General features: G+C 42.4%; 1 protein-coding gene across 1 annotated transcript; it reads left to right on the top strand.

Moving 5' to 3' along the window:
• Nucleotides 1-10171: 10171 nt before the first annotated feature.
• On the top strand, nt 10172-11149 carry LOC147964269 (uncharacterized). Its single transcript, XM_087529904.1, has one exon. The coding sequence runs from the start codon at nt 10172-10174 to the stop codon at nt 11147-11149; it is 978 nt and encodes a 325-aa protein (XP_087386030.1).
• The last annotated feature ends 5534 nt before the right edge of the window (nt 11150-16683 follow it).

Raw genomic sequence — 16683 nt, 5'->3', positions numbered from 1 at the left:
AAGCTTCTGTCCCTCTAGCAACACATCATCTACTTATTACTTCCCAATGCCTTCCTCTAGGCCCAAATAATGGTGAAGTGTCATGTAGTCGACGTTCACATAACACCACTAGAGGAGAGACAACATACATCTCATCAAAATATCGAACGAATACCAAATTCACATGACTACTAATAGCAAGACTTCCCCCATGTCCTCAGGAACAAAAGTAACTACTCAGAAAGCATAAACATGTTCATAATCAGAGGGGTATTAATATGCATATAGGATCTGAACATATTATCTTCCACCAATTAAACCAACTAGCATCAACTACAAGGAGTAATTAACACTACTAGCCACCTACTAGCACCAATCCCGGACTTGGGGACAAGAATTGGGTACAAGAGATGAACTAGGGTTTTGAGATGAGATGGTGCTGATGAAGATGTCGATGGATATTGCCCTCTCCCGATGAGAGGGGCGTTGGTGATGACGATGGCGATGATTTCCCCCTCCGGGAGGGAAGTTTCCCCGGCAGAACAGCTCTGCCAGAGCCCTAGATTGGTTCCGCCAAGGTTCCGCCTCGTGGTGGCGGAGTTTCATCTGAGAAGATGGCTTATGATTTTCCCCATCGAAAGACTCCATATAGCAGAAGATAGCCACCGGAGGGCCACCAAGGGGCCCACGAGGTAGGGGGCGCGCCCAGGGGGTAGGGCGCGCCCCCCACCCTCGTGGGCAGGGTGTGGCCCCCCTGGTGAGTTTCTTCCGCTGAGTATTTTGTATATATTTGGAAAACATCTTCCGTGAAGTTTCAGGACTTTTGGACCTGTGCAGAATAGGTCTCTAATATTTGCTCCTTTTCCAGCCCAGAATCCCAGCTGCCGGCATTCTCCCTCTTGATGTAAACCTTGTAAAATAAGAGAGAATAGGCATAAATATTGTGAGATAATGTGTAATAACAGCCCATAATGCAATAAATATCGATATAAAAGGATGATGCAAAATGGACGTATCAACTCCCCCAAGCTTAGACCTCACTTGTCCTCAAACGAAAAGCCGAAATCGAAAAATATGCCCACATGTTTAGAGATAGAGGTGTCGATAAAAATGAAATACGGACATGAGGGCATCATGATCATTCTTAGAACAGCAACTTATATAATTCTTGTCATATGATCTCTAATGCTAGAGTAATAATTCAATCACAATATCAAGTATGAATCGTAAACTTCATTGAAAACTAACAAACTACAATCTCAGTCATTGAAGCAATTGCAATTTATCATAACATAGGAAAGAGTCAATGTATAAGAGCTTTTCACCAAGTCCACATACTCAACTATCATATAATCTTTCACAATTGCTGACACTCATGCAATACTTATGGGTATGGAGTTTTAATCGTACACAGTGAAAGATAGGGGCTTATAGTTTTGCCTCCCAACGTTTTACCTCAAGGGTAATGTAAACAGTAATAGTTCATGAAAACTCACATCCAATTAGCCATATATACCAGGATCTTTCCAACATATTGTGCTTGCCAAAGGATAAAATGTAAAAAGGAAGGGTGAAGATCACCATGACTCTTATGCAAGGTAGGAGATAAAAGTAAAAGATAGGCCCTTCGCAAAGGGAAGCAGAGCTTGCCATGCGCTTTTATGGTTGGATGCACAAAATCTTAATGTGAAAGAACATCACTTTATATTGCCACTTGTGATATGGACCTTTATTATGCAGTCTGTCGCTTTTATTACTTCCATATCATACGCTCGTATAAAGCTTATTTCCTCCACACCAATCAATCATACATATTTAGAGAGCAATTTTTATTGCTTTGCACCGATGACAACTTACTTGAAGGATCTTATTCAATCCATAGGTAGATATAGTGGACTCTTATGGAAAGACTGGTTTAAGGGTATTTGGAAGCACAAGTAGTATCTCTACTTGGTGCAATGAATTTGGCTAGCATGAGGGGGAAAGGCAAGCTCATCATGTTGGAAGATCCAAGACAATATAATTTATCTTAGATGTAAGAAAACATAACCCATTACGTTGTCTTCCTTGTCCAATGTCAACTCTTTAGCATGTCATATTTTAATGAGTGCTCACAATCATAAAAGATGTCCAACATAGTATATTTATATGTGAAGACCTCTCTTTCTTTATTACTTCCTATTAATTGCAACGATGACCAAAACTGTGTTTGTTAACTCTCAACAACTTTTATTCATCATACTCTTTCTATGTGAGTTCATTAGTCTCCATAAGACTCATATGATCTCTTTGTTTCTTTTTATTTCTTTCTCTTTTCTTTTATTCATCTAGGATCATGGCAAAATAGTCAATCCCTTGACTCAACACTAATCTTTATTATATAGCTCACGGACTCGATTACATAGAAGGATAATAAAGCAAAACTCACAACTAAATCATACTAAGAACTTTTATTCTACTAGATCAAGATATTATCAAAAGGATCGAAGTAAGGAAAACGGTAAAGATAAAGGTGATGATGATACGATACCGGGGCACTCCCCCAAGCTTGGCAGTTGCCAAGTGGAGTGCCCATACCAGATACTCAATTCTTCTTTGTTGGTGGAGACGGTGGTGATTTTGTTGATGACGTAGGCTTCTTCCTTAATTTGCGCTTGAGGACAAAATTTTGGTCCCTTAGGTCCTCGATCTCCTGCTCCAAGCTCAGTATCTTTTTGCATAGTTCTTGCTTGTTCTCCTGCAATAGGCGAAAAGGGATAAACTCGATCTTAGGTTTCTTTACCCTATCCGGGAGACTTGACTTTTTGAACTCCACATGCATGTCCCCAGGTTGAGGTAGTGGGGCTTCATCTTCATCTGAGCTCGTCCCCTCCTTTCCCTTGGGTTCATAGTCCTCTTCTTCTTCCGTAGTCCAACCGCAATGCTCCACATCCCCATAGATCTTAGGATCCGCAAGGTAATCAGCCACGTAACTTTCTCCTTCCGAATCCTGGGACAACATGTTGCTCTGTCTGCAGCAGGACAGCTCAAAACAAAGACAAGAGATTTTTGCGTGATACGGGACTCAAAACCCCGGGAGATTATATAATGAATTTTTACCGACCAAAATACGTGTCGTGTAAGAAAACAGAGTCCGGAGAGCACACGAGGTGCCCACGAGGTAGGGGGGCACGCCCAGTAGGGTAGGGCGCGCCCTCCACCCTCGTGGAGGCCTTGTGTCCTTCCCGGACTGCGTCTTATTTTTCTATTTTTCTAAATATTCCAAAACGGAGAAATATTGCCTTAAAAACTGTTTTGGAGTCGGTTTACTTACCGTACCACATACCTATTCCCTTTCGGAGTCTGAAACATTCCGGAAAGTGTCCCTTATGTATTCCTCCTAGGTTACGGTTTCAATAACATTGGTTTCAACATTTATGGGATTACACGAGATATAATGTTTGATTCTTTGACCATTCACCACCTTCGGATTTGTGCCTTCGAAGTTGTTGATTTTTATGGCACCAAAACAATAGACCTCCTCGATAACGTAAGGGCCTTCCCATTTAGAGAGAAGTTTTCCTGCAAAAAATCTTAAACGAGAGTTGTATAGTAATACATAATCACCTACATTAAACTCACGCTTTTGTATCCTTTTGTCATGCCATCTTTTAAATTTTTCTTTAAACAACTTGGCATTTTCGTAGGCTTGGGTTCTCCATTCATCAAGTGAGCTAATATCAAATAACCTCTTCTCACCGGTAAGTTTAAAATCATAATTAAGTTCTTTAATATCCCAATAAGTCTTGTGTTCTAGTTCGAGAGGTAAGTGACATGCTTTTCCATAGACCATTTTATACGGAGACATATCCATAGGGTTTTTATATGCAGTTCTATAGGCCCATAATGCATCATCAAGTTTCTTGGACCAATTCTTTCTAGACCTATTAACAGTCTTTTGCAAAATCAATTTGAGTTCTCTATTACTCAATTCTACTTGACCACTAGACTGAGGGTGATAAGGAGATGCAATTCTATGATTAACATCATATTTAGCAAGCATTTTACGGAAAGCACCATGAATAAAATGTGAACCACCATCAGTCATTAAATATCTAGGGACCCCAAATCTTGGAAAAATAACTTCTTTAAGCATTTTAATAGAAGTGTTATGATCAGCACTACTAGTTGGAATAGCTTCTACCCACTTAGTAACGTAATCAACAGCAACTAAAACATGTGTATAACCATTAGAGCAAGGAAAATGTCCCATATAGTCAAAACCCCAAACATCAAATGGTTCAATAACAAGTGAATAATTCATAGGCATTTCTTGATGTCTACTAATATTACCAACTCTTTGACATTCATCACAAGATAAGACAAACTTACGGGCATCCTTGAAGAGAGTAGGCCAATAAAAACCAGATTGCAGTACCTTATGTGCAGTCCTATCTCCAGCATGGTGTCCTCCATAAGCTTCGGAGTGACACTTGCGTAGGATCTGTTCCTGTTCATGCTCAGGTACACAACGTCTAATAACACCATCTACTCCTTCTTTATAAAGATGTGGGTCATCCCAAAAGTAATGCCTCAAATCATAGAAGAACTTTTTCTTTTGCTGGTATGTGAAACTAGGTGGTATAAACTTAGCAACAATGTAATTAGCATAATCAGCATACCATGGAGCAGTATGAGAAGCATTTATGAAATTTAATTGCTCATCAGGAAAGCTATCATCAATAGGTAGTGGGTAATCAAGCACATTTTCTAACCTAGACAAGTTGTCTGCAACGGGGTTCTCAACTCCTTTCCTATCAACAATATGCAAATCAAATTCTTGTAGTAAGAGAACCCATCTAATAAGTCTAGGTTTAGCATCTTTCTTTTCCATAAGATATTTAATAGCAACATGATCAGTGTGAATAGTTACTTTAGAATCAACAATATAAGGTCTAAACTTATCACAAGCAAATACAACTGCTAAGAATTCTTTTTCAGTAGTAGCATAATTTCTTTGAGCATTGTCTAGAGTTTTACTAGCATATTGAATAACATTTAGTTTCTTATCAACTCTTTGTCCTAGAACAACACCTACAACATAATCACTAGCATCACACATAATTTCAAATGGTAAATTCCAATCAGGTGGCTGGACAATAGGTGCAGAGATCAATGCTTTCTTAAGTATTTCAAATGCCTCTACACAATCATCATCAAAGACAAATGGTATATCTTTTTGTAATAAATTAGTTAGAGGCCGAGAAATTGTTGAGAAGTCCTTAATGAACCTCCTATAAAAACTGGCATGACCAAGGAAACTTCTTATACCTTTGATGTCCTTGGGACATGGCATATTTTCAATAGCATCAACCTTGGCTTTATCAACTTCAATACCTCTTTCAGAAACTTTATGACCCAAGACAATACCTTCATTAACCATAAAGTGGCACTTTTCCCAATTCAAGACAAGATTAGTTTCTTCACATCTCTGCAAAACTCGATCAAGGTTGCTCAAGAAATCATCAAAAGAAGATCCATAGACGGAAAAGTCGTCCATGAAAACCTCACAAATCTTTTCACAAAAGTCAGAGAATATAGCCATCATGCATCTTTGAAAGGTAGCAGGTGCATTACATAAAATAAAAGGCATACGTCTATAAGAAAAAGTACCAAAAGGGCATGTAAAAGTAGTCTTTGATTGATCTTTGGCTGACACGGGTATTTGAGAGAAACCAGAATAACCATCTAGAAAGCAAAAATGTGTATGTTTGGACAATCTTTCTAGCATTTCATCAATAAAAGGTAATGGGTAATGATCCTTTTTAGTAGCCTTATTTAATTTGCAGAAATAATTACCATCCTATAACCTATGATAATTCTTTGAGGAATCAATTCATCTTTATCATTAGGAACAACAGTAATACCTCCCTTCTTAGGGACATAATGGACAGGACTTATCCACTGACTATCAGCAACGGGATAGATTATACCTGCCTCAAGGAGCTTTAGTATTTCCTTTCTTACCACTTCTTTCATTTTATGATTCAGCCGGCATTGATGATCACGAATTGGTTTAGCATCTTCTTCCAAATTAATTTTATGTTGACATAGAGTGGGACTAATGCCCTTAAGATCATCAAGAGTATACCCAATAGCAGCACGGTGCTTCTTCAGAGTTTTCAATAATCTCTCTTCTTCATGCTCTGAAAGGTTAGCACTAATAATAATAGGATATATCTTTTTCTCATCAAGATAAGCATATTTAAGAGTATCAGGTAATGGTTTAAGCTCAAACACGGGACCACCCTTGGGTGGAGGAGGATCCCCTAGGATTTCAACAGGTAAATTGTTTTTCAGAATAGGTTCCTGCTTAAAGAATACTTCATCTAATTCCCTTCTTTCATTCATAAACATGTCATTTTCATGGTCTAGCAAATATTGTTCTAAATGATCACTAGGAGGTATGGCAATAGAAGCAAGACCAATAATTTCATCCTTACTAGGTAATTCTTCTTCACGGTGTTTTCTACTAAATTTAGAAAAATTAAATTCATGATCCATATCATCTAAACCGATAGTAACAACATCTCTTTTGAAATCTATGGTAGCATTAACAGTATTTAAGAAGGGTCTACCAAACATAATGGGACAAAAGCTATCTTGTGGGGAACCAAGAACAAGAAAATCAGCAGGATATTTAGTTTTCCCACACAAGACTTCAACATCTCTAACAATTCCCATTGGTGAAATAGTATCTCTATTGGCAAGTTTAATTGTGACATCAATCTCTTCCATCTCAGCAGGTGCAATATCATGCATAACTTCTTGGTATAAAGAATAAGGTATTGCACTAGCACTAGCATCCATATCACATAAGCCATGATAACAATGATCTCCTATTTTAACATAAATAATAGGCATGCCTACCATAGGTCTAGGTTTATCTTTATCACGGGGTTTAGCAATTCTAGCAGTTTCATTACAGAAATAAATAACATGCCCATCTATATTATTAGACAAGATATCTTTAACAATAGCAATATTAGGTTCAACTTTAACTTGCTCAGGAGGTGTATATGTTTTAATATTGCTTTTACGAACCACAGTTGAAGCTTTAGCATGATCCTTTATCCTAACAGGGGAAGGTGGTTTCTCAACGTAAGAAGTAGGAACAATAGGATCATTATAAGTAATAGTCTTTTCTTCAACTTTAATAGGTGCAGCTACTTTTACTTCTATGGGAGGATGATATTTAAACCACTTCTCCTTGGGGAGATCAACATAAGCATCAAAAGATTCACAGAAAGAAGCTACTATCTCAGAGTCAAGTCCATATTTAGTGCTAAATTTACGAAAAATATCGGTATCCATAAAAGATTTAACACAATCAAAACTAGGTGTCATACCTGACTCCTTACCATTGTCGAGGTCCCAATCTTCAGAGTTGCGTTTAATTCTTTCCAATAAATCCCATTTGAATTCAATAGTCTTCATCATAAAAGAGCCAGCACAAGAAGTATCAAGGATGGTGAGATTTTTACCAGAAAACCGAGCATAAAATTTTTGAATAATCATTTCTCTTGAGAGCTGATGATTGGGGCATGAATATAACATTGATTTAAGCCTCCCCAAAGCTTGAGCGATGCTTTCTCCTTCACGAGGCCAAAAATTATATATGTAATTGCGATCAAGATGGACAAGATGCATAGGATAAAACTTCTGATGAAATTCCAATTTCAATCGTTTGTAATTCCAAGACCTCATATCATCACATAGCCTATACCATGTCGATGCATCTCCCCTCAAAGATAAAGGGAAGACCTTCTTCTTAACAACATCTCCGGGTACACTTGTAAGCTTAAATAATCCACAAACTTCATCCACATATATTAGATGTTCGTCAGGATGTTTTGTTCCATCTCCTAAAAAAGGATTAGCTAGCAGTTTTTCTATAATACCCGCAGGAACTTCAAAGCAAGCATTTTCATTTTCAGTAGGTTCAGTAGGTTGAGGAGCAACTCTTTGCTCTACTGGTCGGGGTGAAGATACCCCGAACAAGCCCCTCAGAGGATTACTTTCCATAGTAACAAGTGACAATAAATTTCAGCACACTATATAAATTTTTCCTTACCAAATTCCACCTACCAAAGGCGCTTCACTCCCCGGCAACGGCGCCAGAAAAGAGTCTTGATGACCCACAAGTATAGGGGATCTATCGTAGTCCTTTCGATAAATAAGAGTGTCGAACCCAATGAGGAGCAGAAGGAAATGATAAGAGGTTTCCAGCAAGGTATTCTCTGCAAGTACTGAAATAAGTGGTAACAGATAGTTTTGTGATAAGATAATTTGTAACGAGCAACAAGTGACAAAAGTAATAAGGTGCATCAAGGTGGCTCAATCCTTTTTGTAGCAAAGGACAAGCTTGGACAAACTATTATAAGATGTAAAGCTCTCCCGAGGACACATGGGAATATCGTCAAGCTAGTTTTCATCACGTTCATATGATTCGCGTTCGGTACTTTGATAATTTGGTATGTGGGTGGACCGGTGCTTGGGTACTACCCTTACTTGGACAAGCATCCCACTTATGATTAACCTCTATTGCAAGCATCCGCAACTACAACAAAAGTATTAAGGTAAACCTAACCATAGAATGAAACATATGGATCCAAATCAGCCCCTTACGAAGCAACGCCTAAACTAGGGTTTAAGCTTCTGTCACTCTAGCAACCCATCATCTACTTATTACTTCCCAATGCCTTCCTCTAGGCCCAAATAATGGTGAAGTGTCATGTAGTCGACGTTCACATAACACCACTAGAGGAGAGACAACATACATCTCATCAAAATATCGAACGAATACCCAATTCACATGACTACTAATAGCAAGACTTCTCCCATGTCCTCAGGAACAAAAGTAACTACTCACAAAGCATAAACATGTTCATAATCAGAGGGGTATTAATATGCATATAGGATCTGAACATATGATCTTCCACCAATTAAACCAACTAGCATCAACTACAAGCAGTAATTAACACTACTAGCAACCTACTAGCACCAATCCCGGACTTGGAGACAAGAATTGGATACAAGAGATGAACTAGGGTTTTGAGATGAGATGGTGTTGATGAAGATGTTGATGGAGATTTCCCTCTCCCGATGAGAGGAGCATTGGTGATGACGATGGCGATGATTTCCCCCTCCGGGAGGGAAGTTTCCCCGGCAAAACAGCTCCGCCAGAGCCCTAGATTGGTTCCGCCAAGGTTCCGCCTCGTGGCAGCGGAGTTTCGTCCGAGAAGATGGCTTATGATTTTTTCCCCATGGAAAGACTCCATATAGCAGAAGATAGCCATCAGAGGGCCACCAGGGGGCCCACGAGGTAGGGGGGCGCGCCTAGGGGGGTAGGGCGCGCCCCCCACCCTCGTGGGCAGGGTGTGGCCCCCTGGTGAGTTTCTTCCGCTGAGTATTTTTTATATATTTGGAAAACATCTTCCGTGAAGTTTCAGGACTTTTGGAGCTGTGCAGAATAGGTCTAATATTTGCTCCTTTTCCAGCCCAGAATTCCAACTATCGGCATTCTCCCTCTTTATGTAAACCTTGTAAAATAAGAGAGAATAGGCATAAATATTGTGACATAATGTGTAATAACAGCCCATAATGCAATAAATATTTATATAAAAGCATGATGCAAAATGGACGTATCACAGCGCCAGCGCATCCCTCTTTGCCCGGAGGTCTCTACTATCAGTCCAGGATCTTGGTCCGGCTCCGAAGATGAGCCTGCAGCAGCACCATCCGAGCAGTAGACCGTTAGTATCGCTGTAGTCATGAGCATGATGTATGGCTATAATCACACTTGTCATGATGCGTAGTTTCATGTATGAGGGTAGTAGACCTGTTGTGATGACTACTTTCATGTTGGGACTATGTATAATTATGTTGGACTCTTTTATTCGACTTGGTTCTCATTGGTTGTTTTCTTCCGGGATTTTTCATTGGCCTTTTTCCCCATTTTGGAATTTCCTCACCATGTTTGCTATGTATTGGGAAAACGAAAAATAGGACGACGCGTGGTGGCAGCCGCAGCCAAGCTTGTGAGGATGTTCCTGTCCGTCGCTCCGCAAGACAGGCATGACGTTCCCCTGAGCCATACCCACCACCTCCATCTCCATCGTCACATCCGCCTTCCATTGAGCAAATCTTGCGAATGTTTGAAGAAAGAAGGAGCAACGATCTGCTGGAAATACTGAAAAGTGTACAAGTTATGGTTGGGCAGAATGGAAACCAGAATGGCCATCACTCCAAGCTGTCAGATTTTCAGCGAACCAAGCCTCCCAGTTTCAGCCATGCTATTGATCCGTTGGACGCCGATGACTGGCTAAGGACTATTGAGAGGAAATTGGAGATTGCTCGCACTGAAGAAGGAGACAAGGTTCCCTTCGCAACACATTATCTCGAAGGAGCTGCCGCTATGTGGTGGGATAACGCCAAGACAATATGGCCTGCAGACGAAGAAATTACTTGGACAAAATTCAAGGATCAGTTCCGCAAGTATCATATTCCCACCGGAGTCATGAAAATAAAGCAACACGAATTCCTCGCTCTCACTCAAGGTAGCATGACCATCAACGAGTATCTGAATAAATTCAACCATTTGGCCCGCTATTCTTTCCACGATGTTGCCACAGAAGAGCGGAAGATCGAGCGGTTTCTTGGAGGCCTGAATCAGCATCTCAGGTGCACGCTCAGCATGTTTGACTTCCCAGACTTCCTGACTCTGGTAAATAAGGCCCTCATCGCAGAAAGGGAACACAAGCTCCTGCACGACAACAAGCCAGTTCTTCACGACCACAAGCGCAAATTCGAGCCAAAGAAGTATATGCAACTAGTGCAAAAGGCTCGTACTTGGCAACAGACTCAGGTGGAGTACAAACCCAACTGGCAGCAGAATGTCAACAAGACTACCACTCAAGTCAAGAATATCGTGACCAGCCCAGTGCGCGATGATTGTCAGCGCAACAATTCATGCTTCACCTGTGATCAAACCGGACACTACGCTAGACAGTGTCCCAAGAACAACAAACAAGCAGCTCCATTTCATCTGCAAGTCAACTACATGGAGCTGTATTCCGTCCCAGATATGATCCAAGGACAAATTCATCACATCTCCGCAGACGAAGCCTAAGAGGACCCAGAAGTCGTCACTAGTATGTTTCTCATTAATGACATACCAGCTGTAATTTTATTTGACTCGGGGGCTTCCTACTCTTTTATTTCACGGAGTTTTGCTTCCCAAAACAGTTTTCCTTGCTCGGTTTTGGGAAAGCACATGCTGGTACAATCCCCGGGATCCCTACTCAGAAGCAATCCCATCTGCCGGAATTTGGAAATTGACATCAAGGGCGTCAAGTTTCCAACATCATTGATAATCATCGACTCCAACAAATTGGATGTCATTCTCGGCATGAATTGGCTAACTCAATATCAAGTCTGCATCAGCTGTGCGACCAGAGAAGTTACCCTGAAAAATATGGAAGATCGCACCACAAGTTTTTATGCCCGCAAGCGCATACCCACAAAAGATATGGCTTTCGTAGCCGTGGCAGAAGAGGTGGAATTAATTCTAGTGGTCAGTGAATATCCAGACATATTACCTGAAGAATTACCAGGCATGCCACCAGATCGACAATTGGAGTTTGCAATTGACTTGGTGCCTGGAACCACCCCGATACATAAGAAATATTACCGGATGCCTTCCTCGGAATTGGTGGAATTGAAGAAACAACTGGATGAGATGTTGTAGAAAGGATACATCCGTCCAAGCTCTTCACCATGGGGATCACCAGCAATCTTCGTGGACAAAAAGGATGGCGGTCTACGAATGTGCGTAGACTACCGACAGCTGAATGATGTCACCATTAAAAACAAGTATCCACTGCCGAGGATTAACGATCTATTTGATCAACTCAGTGGGGCCAAAGTATTCTCAAAAATTTATTTGAGGACTGGATATCATCAACTCAAGATAAAGAAGGAAGATATTCCTAAGACCGCGTTCACCACTCGGTATGGTCTTTATGAATACACCATTATGTCCTTCGGCCTCACCAACGCTCCTACCTTCTTTATGCATATGATGAACAAGGTGTTTATGGACTTCTTGGAAAAATTTGTGGTAGTGTTTATTGATGACATCCTAATTTACTCCAAGAGCAAGGACGAACACAAGGAGCATCTTCGAGCAGTTCTGCAAAGGCTTCGTGACCATCAACTTTATGCCAAATTCAGCAAATGTGAGTTCTGGCTCCAACAAGTGGGATTCCTCGGGCATGTCCTCTCGGCAGCAGGAATCTCAATGGACCCAAGCAAGGTAAAGGATGTACTTGATTGGTCCACACCCACAACAGTTTCAGAAATCCGGAGTTTCCTTGGACTAGCCAGATATTATCGCCATTTTATCGAAGGCTTCTCCAAGATCGCCAAGCCAATGACTGAGCTTCTTAAGAAGGATAAGAAGTTCGTATGGACTAAGGACTGCGAATGGAGTTTCAATGGGTTAAAAATTAGGCTGACATCGGCACCAGTATTAACTCTTCAAGACATCTACCGCAGTTTTGATGTCTACTGCGACGCATCCAGAAAAGGACTTGGGTGTGTACTCATGCAAGATGGAAAAGTAGTGGCCTATGCATCTCGACAACTGTGGCAACACGAAGGAAACTATCCTACTCATGATTTGGAATTGGCTGCGGTGGTGCACGCTTTGAAAATCTGGAGACACTATCTGATTGGAAAGAAGTGCTAGATATTCACCGACCATAAGAGTCTCAAGTATATATTCACTTAGCCCGATTTGAATCTTCGACACCGAAGATGGCTCGAGTTGGTGAAGGACTACGACCTCGGAATAAATTATCACCCGGGAAAAGCTAATGTGGTGGCTGACGCCCTCAGTCGCAAACCAGCCAACCTGAATACCCTAATGAACTCATTGCCTCCTGAGCTTTATGAACAAATCATGCAGCTAAATTTGGTAATCACCGACACCCGTCTGGCCAATATATTGGAAGTTGCCCCTACTCTCGAAGAAGAAATCCGCAGTGCTCAGGCGGATGATAAGATGTTAAAAATATATGTTTAGAAGATGCATCAAGGGCATGCACCGGATTTCTCTATGGATCAGCAAGGTTCACTAAGGTTCCGAGGAATACTTTGCGTACCCAACCAAGAAGGTCTAAAGAGGAAATATTGGTAGAAGAACATGAAGCACCATACTCAATTCACCCCGGTGGTACCAAAATGTATGAGGACCTTCGTCAGGTATTTTGGTGGGATGGAATGAAGAAAGACATCGCATACTTTGTGGCCTGTTGCGACATATGCAATAAGGTAAAGGCAGAACACCAAAAACCCGCCGGACTCCTCCAGCCTCTGCCGGTATCCTAATGGAAATGGGATGATATTTGCATGGATTTCATCACCGGACTACCAAAGTCTCATCGAGGAAACGATGCAATATGGGTCATAGTGGACACCTTAACCAAGGTGGCACATTTCCTTCCTATCCGGACCACATACCGTGCAAACCAACTCGCACAGCTGTATGTGCCAAGAATCGTCAGTCTGCATGGAGTACCCAAGACTATCACCTCCGACAGGGGATCTCTCTTCACCTCCGCATTTTGGTCCCGACTACATCAAGCCTTGGGGACCGCTTTGAAATACATCGCGGCTTATCATCCTCAGACAGATGGACAGACTGAGCGAGTAAATCAAATACTCGAAGATATGCTCAGCGCATGTACATTCGCCCAAGGGACCAAGTGGGAAGACTGTCTACCCTATGCCGAGTTTTCCTACAACAACAGTTTCCAAGCAAGCTTAAAGATATCACCCCATGAAGCCCTGTATGGCCAGAAATGCCACACTCCATTGAACTGGTCTCAAACCGGAGGCAGACGCATTTTCGGGACTGATTTAATGCTCGAAGCGGAGAAGCAGGTCAAGGAAATCCGAGACAGACTGCAACTGGCCAAATCCCGACAGAAGAGCTACTATGATGCCAAACATCGCCAGATCAGCTTCGAACCCAGAGAACATGTATATCTCCGAGTCACCCCTATGAAAGGAGTCAAGAGGTTTCAGACCTGCGGAAAATTGGCACCCAGATATATCGGTCCATTCCCCGTCATGGCCAGAGTCGGAACAGTTGCGTATCAGTTGGAATTTCCACCAGAACTATCAGAAGTACACAACGTGTTTCACATCTCACAACTAAGGAGATGTATCTCGCCACCGGAGAAAAGGACTAATATGGTAGAGATAGAATTGGCTAAGGATTTGACTTATGAGGAAAAGCCAATCAGAATATTAGATCAGGAAGAAAGGGTCACTCGCGGCAAAGAAATAAGGTTTTACCAGCTTCGGTGGGAGCATCACACCGGAGAAGAAGCAACCTGGGGAAGAGAGGAATTTTTAAAGACTGCATACCCAGAATTGTTTTCCCAAGCAACCGAATCTCGAGGACGAGATTCATATTAAGTGGGGGAGGTTTGTGATAGCCTGGATTTTTGCCTTCTCTCTTTTTCCGGACTTGCCTTCTCTCTTCTTCCGGACTTGGTTTTTACCGTGGTTTTTGCCCTGACTTGATTTGGATTTTGAATCATTTCAAATGGACTTGTCACTTTGGCATATCCTTGACTTTCACCCAAGTGAGCTACCTACCTTATTCCTATAATAAATCCCCAAAACAATCAAATGAATATTTTTCATAAAAGAAAAATATTCATTTCTCTTTGAAATTCAATTCAGAAACTTGTGCTCCAAAGCAACCCCCATTTTTCTTGCCCAGAAAAATCTGAAATAATTCATGAATATTCTTAGAACCTTGGCACACCTTCCCATGCAAAAATATTGGATCACTTTTTGTAATATTTGTTCCTGTAGAAAATCATTTCTCTTCTGGCCCAAAATTCCATTTTGTACAGCAAGTACATTTTTCCTTGAACTTTTGGCCTTGATCTTTCTTGAGCTTAAACACCCTCCTAAGAAACCCTAAACCCCAGGAGATCAGCTCTAATGGCCTTCTAGAAGGTGGCGAAACTTGGTGACCAAGTTTCTGGTCAGAAACTTGCCAGCTTAGTAGAGTCAAGTCTGGTCGGCCTGGGCATGAGCTATCACCTCTCCTAGACTAAACACTGCACGAACAAACGCGTAGACAAGGTTTGGCCGAGCCTGGGCATCGTTTTGACCATGCCAGCTTGGTGACCGCGCAAGCACACGGTGCCTGGCAACGTCTCGACGCGCTCTGGCTGACGTTTTCCCCTCTGTTTCGTGCATGCTCGTTCCAGAGCTCGCCGATGCCTGCCGCGCCATGCCACCGACCCCTACCCATCACCCTTTACCGCTCCCTGGCGCTCACCAACGCTGGAGCCACCACAGCAAGCACAGGAACGTCGTGGCCAAAATGCCACAATGCGCGCGCGCTTGTCCACTTCCTCCACCACCTCCTGTGCTCGTCCGCGAGCGTGAGCAAGCTCCTACGTTGACGCTGAGTGTTTTCCCCCTCGTCTTGGAGCTTCTCGTCGCTGTTCGCCGCGTGTCCAGAGAGCTCCGGCGGTGACACGTCCCCCTCCCCCCTCGCTCCGGCTATATATAGCGACCACGCCTTGAATCCGAGCCAAGCACCACTCCACACCATCTCCACGAACACATAGACAAGAAGTAGCTTGGTCCGGCAGGCCTCTGGCTGTCGCCCCGACCAGAGGACTCCGGCGATCCCCGCAGGCCAACCGCCGCTCTCCGGTGCCTCTCGAGCTCAAGCAACTGCTAGGGCGGGGCCTTGGTGGTCTGTTGGTGCTGCTTGGACGCTGTTGAGCCCTCGGAGCCGCCCGTAGCCATCGTCTTCAACCTCTCCAGCGAAACCCATCGGCCACCGTAGCTTGCGAGCTCAACCACGAGCAGCTCCGTCCACCCCACGCCAAGCCACGGGTACGGGCAGGTGCGCCACAAGCCCCGCTTCAATGATATCCCTCTAGCCTAGCCCCAAACCCCCTCGTCGCCGGTGTAAGCTCTGGCGAAGCCCCGCCTCTCTCTAATCTCGCGACCACCCCTCTCTCTCCTGACGCGCGGGACCCACCTGTCGGTCTCATCACTCGCGCCCAAAGCGGTGCGAGTGGAGGCGCCTTTCCCGTTTACGTCTTCGACTTCACCCCCCTAGTTTTCTGTTTAATTCAAATATTATTCAGAAGTTTGACTAAACTTTGACCAGCCACCACTTCTAAACCATAAGTCCAAATGATTTGATTCTTTTTGCATTGTCTTTGTTTCAGAAAGCTCTAGCAGCACACCAAAAGGTGGATTTTTCCTTGCTGCCTAGAATTTCTTGTGATTTTCAGAATGTGTTTTGATAATTATTTTTGTGGTTCTAAATTCTTTTCAGTAGGAGAAGCTTGTCTTGAAGCAAACCAAGAGGGGTGTGATCCTCCTCTACACTAAGGCAAGCCACACCAGCATTTGGATGGTGTTATTTTAATATCTATGCTTTTCTACTTGAATATGAGTTCTTATTTTCATTTAAAATTTGATAAATAAATTTGGTTAATTTCTAGTTACTTTACCATGCTTGATATGCTTGTTTTAGTTACTGGTTGAATGCATGAACTTGTTTGGCTAAGTAGAGTACAACTTTGCACTAGACATATGGCTATGGAAATTAAT

This window comes from Triticum urartu, chromosome 6A, assembly GCF_056163025.1.
Source record: "Triticum urartu cultivar PI428250 chromosome 6A, HENAU_Tu73, whole genome shotgun sequence".
NCBI lineage: Eukaryota > Viridiplantae > Streptophyta > Magnoliopsida > Poales > Poaceae > Triticum > Triticum urartu.
Note: the sequence above shows the minus strand (reverse complement) of the source record. Positions and strands in the feature narration are given on the sequence as shown.

Bases quoted from the DNA above. Each gene is read 5' to 3' on its own strand.
- LOC147964269 (XM_087529904.1), top strand. From the start codon at position 10,172: ATGTTTGAAGAAAGAAGGAGCAACGATCTGCTGGAAATACTGAAAAGT.